Source organism: Rhinopithecus bieti, unplaced genomic scaffold, assembly GCF_001698545.2.
Source record: "Rhinopithecus bieti isolate Rb0 unplaced genomic scaffold, ASM169854v2 scaffold_6380, whole genome shotgun sequence".
Taxonomy (NCBI): domain Eukaryota; kingdom Metazoa; phylum Chordata; class Mammalia; order Primates; family Cercopithecidae; genus Rhinopithecus; species Rhinopithecus bieti.
The window spans coordinates 6075832-6082733 of NW_016806642.1; the positions used below are offsets into that span (position 1 = coordinate 6075832).

Consider the following 6902-nt stretch of genomic DNA (forward strand, 5'->3'; position numbering starts at 1 on the left):
ATAAATAAAATAATTAATTAATTAATTAAATTAAAAAATAAAATAGCCCAAAAAAGTGTGTGTGTGTGTTTTGTTTTGTTTTGTTTTGAGGCAGAGTCTTGCTCTGTCACCCAGGCTAAAGTGTAGTGGCATGATCTCGGCTCACTGCAACCTCCATCTCCCAGGCTTAAGCAATTCTCATGCCTCAGCCTCCCCAGCAGCTGGGATTACAGGTGTCCGCCCAGCTAATTTTTGTATTTTTAATAGAGACAGGGTTTTGCCATGTTACTCAGGCTGGTCTTGAACTCTTGAGCTCAGGCAATCCACCCACCTTAGCCTCCCCACAAAAAAATGTTTTAAGAGAAAAGAGAAACTATAGTCTGGGTAAAATATTGGCTGGGCATGGTGGCTCACACCTATAATCCCAGCACTTTGGGAGGCTGGGGCAGGCAGATCACTTGAGCTCAGGAGTTCAAGACCAGCCTGAGCAACATGACGAAACCCTATATCGACAAAAAATACAAAAATTAGCCAGGTGTCATGATGCACGCCTGTAATTTCAGCTACTCGGGAGGCTGAGGCGGCAGAATCGCTGCACCAAGGAGGCGGAGGTTACAATGAGCCAACATCGTGCCATTGCACTTTAGCCTGGACCACGAGAGTGAAACCTTGTCTCCACAGAAAAAAAAAGACTTACAAAACATATATATGTGTCTGTGTGCATATACATCCATATGTAAGAGCTACAGGCCAGGCACAGTGGCTCATGCCTGTAATCCCAGCACTTTGGGAGGCCGAGGCAGGCAGATCATGAGGTCAGGAGTTCAAGACCAGCCTGACCAACATGGTGAAACTTTGTCTCTACTAAAAATACAAAAATTAGCTGGGCGTTATGGCGTGCACCTGTAATCCCAGCTACTTAGGAGGCTGAGGCAGGAGAATCACTTGAACCTGAGAGGCGGAGGTTACAATGAGCCAAGATTGCACCACTGCACTCCAGCCTGGGCGACAGAGCTTTTTTTTTTTTCTGAAAACAAAGCTACGATATACACAGACACATACACATTTACTCTCTACATACACATTTACTACATACACATATATACAGATATTTATATATATGTGTGCCTGTGTACATCCATGTATGTCTGTGTATATATACATTTACTATAGACACACAAATACACAGGTATGCATAAAATACCTATACATTTGTGTGTCTGTGTATATACACATTTACTACATACACACACATATAAATATATATAAATATCCATATATGTATCTGCGTATATAGTAAATGTGTAAGTAGAGAGTAAAGGTGTGTCTGTGTATATATATGTGTTGGTGTATATCATAGCTCTTACAACTATTATTATTATTGTCTCATTTTTCTCTTTATCTCTTTTTCCTATGACCGGTTTTCACTAACAAGTTATTTTTCCACAACCAAATAATTTGTCCAGCTAATTGTATAACCTACTCTCTGGTCACTCTCTCCTCATCCTTTTTGTTCCTATCTTTTATGCAACTCAAATACAATACTTATAATAACCATGCTCTATGACACCAAGTCTGTTGCACAAGTTTCTGCACTCTCCACTTCATTTGCCTAGAAAATTCTGACTCATCCTTCAAACCTTGAATGCAAACATCTTTCCTGAAGTTTCTTCTAATGTATCCTGATCATTCACTTCTCTATTAACTCTGTACCTCACACATACTCCTACATTATAATTATCACTCTGTGTTGTGACCATTTAACTATTAAAATGTGGGCCCTCTGGCTGAGTGCGGTGGCTCACACCTGTAATCCCAGAACCTTGGGAGGCCAAGGCGGGTGGATCACAAGATCTGCCTGGCCAGCATGGTGAAACCCCGTCTCTACTAAAAATATAAAAATTAGCCAGGCATAGTCACGTGCGTCTGTAATCCCGGCTACTCAGGAGCCTGAGGTAGAACTGCTTGAACCCAGGAGGCAGAGGTTACAGTGAGGCGAGATTGTGCCACTGCACTCCAGCCTGGGTGACAGAGTGAGGCTCCGTCTCAAAAAAATAAAATAAATAAAATAAAATAAAATATAAAATAAAATAAAATAAATAAAATAAAAAAATAAAATAAATAAATAAATAAAATATAAAATAAAATAAAATTAAAATAAATAAATAAAATAAAATAAGGGCCCTCTGAGTACCGGATATTTGCTTTGTATTTTTAGAACCTAACACAGTGCCTGGAACATGAGACGTGCTAAATAGGTACCTGCAGAGTTATATTTAAGCCAATCTACCACACCAGGACCATACTCCATCAGTTCCCCCTCCCTCATTCCCAATCTTATTCTTGTCCACTGATCGCTTCCCTTTAATCTAGTAATATGCTTCTCTACACTAAACAGACTCCACCCCTCCCTTGAAGTGCTAGCTCATTTTCCTCTTCAATGTGTAATACAGAATCATTTCTCAATTTGTCATCTTACCTGTTAGAACACATTTTTGCTTTCTCATATCACAAAGAGCATGCTTCTATTTAGCTCTTATCCATATTCTTTCTATTAGAATTGGACATTTAAATGTATTTTCTCCACCATATCAAAAAGGCCTGAAATTCTTTTCTGTCCTGGTCAGAAAATGATAAACTTTTCTCCAAACAAACATCTGTTCAAAGGAAAATTTCCTTTTCTTTTAAACAGTAAAAATGTATTACCTGAATAAGAATTAAGAGACACTGTCCACCGTACTGTTAGTCCTATTAAGACCACTATTGTCATCAAGTACCATTTCTCCATAGTTCTTCAAATTTAGGGAGGGGAAGAAAACACAGCACCAGTGCCAGAGTACTTTTAAAACGTGGTCAATCACTTCTTTTCTTGTTCAGAGAAATGTTATCACTTCTTGAAATGTTATCGATTCTTCGCAATTAGGAGTTTGAGAGGATTTTAATGATGCTTGGTTTCCAAATAGTCAAAAACTGATTATGTCTATGTAGAAGTATCCTAAGGGAAAAAAGATACCAAGATTTAGCTGAGTACAGTACCTACAACAATGAACCCAGTAAACCAAGTAGAAGGATAGAGAATTCGAGGGGAGGGGTAGTGGGAAGGAAAGTTAAGGAAAGGTGGTATTTCAAGTTCCTTATTTCCTAGTCCTTTAGTTGGGAATATACATCAAAAGGTGGATCTCCCTATTAAATGGGACTCAATATGTCTAAAAATATAGTAAAGATTTACTCTCACAACGGAATATTTCTGAGAGAAGAAAAACAACACATATGTAGATAATGACACAGTCAATTCTATCTAGAACATGTTCACCTACAGGTAAATATAAAACCACAACGGTAGACAAAGGGGTGATTTATCTTTGGTACAGCAAGAAAGAGGAATTTCGTCTTTGTATTTAGTTTGGGAAAGTCTTCCAATAAATAATTTCTCTAGTTTGGTTTTTACTTTTCTTCCAAAATATACTTGCATTAACCACACCAACTTTCCATCTTAGAGAAATGAGCCTTTGTAAGAATCATTAAGAATAGCCCCAAATCATGAGAAAAAAATACAAAAGCAGTTAAAATCAATTAACCACTTACTTTTTTTTTTTTTTTTTTTACAGTTTTCCTTAGGTTGGGGTTTTAAAGTAAGAAGCAAATTGACGCTGGTCGCGGTGGCTCATGCCTGTAACCCTAGCACTTTGGGAAGCCGAGGTGGGCAGATCACCTGAGGTTAGGAGTTTGAGACCAGCCTAACCAATATGGTGAAACCCCATCTCTACTAAAAATACAAAATTAGCCAGGTATGGTGGCGCTTGCCTGTAATACCAGCTATTTGGAAGGCTGAGGAAGGAGAATCACTTCAACCCAGGAGGTGAGGGTTGCAGTGAGCCAAGATCGTGCCATTGCACTCTAGCCTGGGCAACAAGGGCGAAACTCTACCTCAAAAAAAAAAAGCAAATTGACAAAATTGACATTTGCCTCTTCTCTTTGAAAAATGTTGGACCATTTTAACCACAGGATACACTTTAAATATATTCAGAAAATAGAATAAATCAACTAAAAAATTTAGGGCAAAATTGGTACATTCCACCTAATGATCTAAAATTATTTTATTTTGTTTATTTTTTCTATTTTTTTGAGATGGAGCTTTGCTCTTGTTGTCCAGGCTGGAGTGCAATGGCACAATCTCGGCTCACTGCAACCTCCACCTCCTGGGTTCAAGTGACTCTCTTGCCTCAGCCTCCCGAGTAGCCGGGATTACAGGCGCCTGCTACCACGCCCGCTAATTTTTGTATTTTTAGTAGAGATGGGGTTTCACCAGGTTGGCCAGGCTGATCTTGAACTCCTGACCTCAGGTGATCCGCCCACCTTGGTCTCCCAAAGTGCTGGGATTACAGGCATAAGCCACCGCAGCCAGCCCTAATTATTTTCTTACTTAAAATAAAAACATCATGGGATAACTCCAGAACTGATTGGAATGGCTAATCTTTTGTCATTCATGCCATATCTCAAATCATCCCCTCAGAAAGATCATCCCTGACTATCCTACTAAAGTTTCCTCCCCTTACTGTTTGTATCATTACCTTCAATTTGCTTCCTAATTCTTTTCACTATCAGGAACTGTATTTTCACATGACATGGTGCAATCTCACACACAAAATTTTCAGTATAAATGCTGGACACCAAAGAATACATATCATATGGTTCCATGAAAGGTTCATAAGTAGGCAAAACTAATCTATGGTGTTAAAAGTCAGGAAAGAGGTTACCTTTGGGGAGGAAAGAAGGGATGGTGGTTGGGAGGGGTGCCTATAGAGTTCTTCTGAAATGCTGTGAATCTTGCTTCTTTTTTTTTGAGACGGAGTCTCGCTCTGTCGCCCAGGCTGGAGTGCAGTGGCCGGATCTCGGCTCACTACAAGCTCCGCCTCCCGGGTTCACGCCATTCTCCTGCCTCAGCCTCCCGAGTGGCTGGGACTACAGGCGCCCGCCACCTCGCCCGGCTAGTTTTTTGTATTTTTTAGTAGAGACGGGGTTTCACCGTGTTAGCCAGGATGGTCTCGATCTGCTGACCTCGTGATCCGCCCGTCTCGGCCTCCCAAAGTGCTGGGATTACAGGCTTGAGCCACCGCGCCCGGCCGAATCTTGCTTCTTGATTTGAGTAGTGGTTAGGAGATGTGTTGACTTTAGGATAAATTAACAAGTTACAACTTATAATTTGTGTACAGTATTTTTCTCTATGTTATATTCCAATTTAAAAAGCATAAAAGGGGCTGGGCGCAGTGGCTCACCCCTGTAATCCCAGAGCTTTGGGAGGCCAAGGCAGGTGGATCACCTGAGGTCGGAGTTCGAGACCAGCCTGGTCAACATGGTGAAACCCCATCCCTACTAAAAATACAAAAATTAGCTGGGTGTGGTGATTAGTTCCTGTAATCCCAGCTACTCGGGAGGCTAAGGCAGGAGAATCGCTTGAACCCGGGAGGCAGAGGTTGCAGTGAGCTGAGATCGCGCCACTGCTCTCCAGCCTGGGCGACAGTGCAAGATTCCATCTCAATTTAAAAAAAAAAAAAAAAGTGTAAAAGGTAATTACTTGGATGTGTCGACTAGAGTAAAGGCTCCCTATGAGCACGGACCCTCCTGTCTTAGTCGTTGCTCTCTGTTCCCCACTTGTAGAACAGTGTTAGCAGAAGGCAGGTACCCAAGAAGTACTTGCTGAATGGAGCTGTGTGCATCTGTGTGCGCGAAGCGGGGAGGTACCTAATTTTACTGATCCCTGTGTGGTTAAAGATATTATGCGAGGTTTTTAACCACTCTCTTCTCCTTAAACAGAAAAAGGGTTATTTGCGACTTTTTCCACCTGTAAATCAGAATACAGTAACTTTCTAACCCATTCACTGGCCACGAAGTTGCTAGGCAGGCAGTGGAGGCGCTTTTCGTCATCCTTTGCCCTGACGGTGCATCTGGACAAACGCCAAGCCCGCCGCCGTCCACACCCCAGAGCCGACTTTGCTCCTTTTAATCTGAAAGGTCCTTCCACCGCAGTGGACACAACACCGTGGAGTGCAGCTACGCCCGGCGAGCATATGGAGCGAAAGGGATCCCTTCTCACGTTTCTCCGCCCCTCCTCTTGAGGGCCAAGCCCTCAGAAGCGCAAGGACAAGAGTGACAGGACTGCCCTAGCCTGCAAGTGCCACCACTATCACCGCGTCCCCTCATCCGACCCCCAAGCGACCCTGCAGGAAGGGCTGGGGAGGCCTCGCGTCCGGTCCCTGGGAGTGGAGCCGAGCTGAGAGCCGGGTCGCCAGCTCTGCGTCGCCTCGTGGCGCGTTGCGAGCCCCCGGCACCTCCCCACATTGGCCCGGGGTCCGGAACCCCGGGGATCCCATGATCTTACCCCGCCGCCCGCCGACCGCTGGGATTCGCGCCTGCAGCGGGTTCCAGGAAGGCGCCTGCGCGCTCACCCCCGCGGCGCACTGCCCCTCCCGCCTTCCGCCTCCGTGTACCCGCGCACCGCCCGCGCGCCGGGTGCGGGAGCGAGCCCGTCAAGCGTGAGGGGAGGGGCGGGCAACCTGGACTGGAGAAGAGGTGGCCGGCTTAGGAGGCAGGGCAAGAGCCGCTGGAACCCGAGAGGTCCCCAGCCCCGGGTTAGGCTAGGGGCAGGTGGAAAGCCCCTTGCTCTTCTTTCCTGGGATAGTGGCCAAGGCCAGAACGGCTGCTTAGCCAACGGATTCCTGTCAGGGGCGGGTCCTGGCTTGCTGCACTGAGCAGAGAGCATTGGCCGGTCCTCACCACTGGGCAGTAGGGCTTCCTCTGGGCCTGTGCCCTCGAGGAGCCGGAAAGCCAACCTGTTTCACTTTCTTCCAGCCACAAGCCTGCGAAGAAGAAGACTGGGCAGTCCCCTCAAGTAAGAAACATTGAACCATTTTCGAGAAAATCCA

At 44.5% G+C, this 6902-nt stretch overlaps 1 protein-coding gene across 1 annotated transcript in view; it reads right to left on the minus strand.

The window, feature by feature from the left end:
* Window positions 1-6456, minus strand: part of ALG6 (ALG6 alpha-1,3-glucosyltransferase) — a 75307-nt gene extending 68851 nt beyond the window's left edge. Inside the window, 2 exon segments of the mRNA XM_017877215.1 lie at window positions 2686-2974; window positions 6359-6456. Of these exon segments, the coding sequence (XP_017732704.1) occupies window positions 2686-2767 (82 nt within the window). The 5' untranslated portion in view covers window positions 2768-2974; window positions 6359-6456.
* Between the last annotated feature and the right edge of the window lie 446 nt (window positions 6457-6902).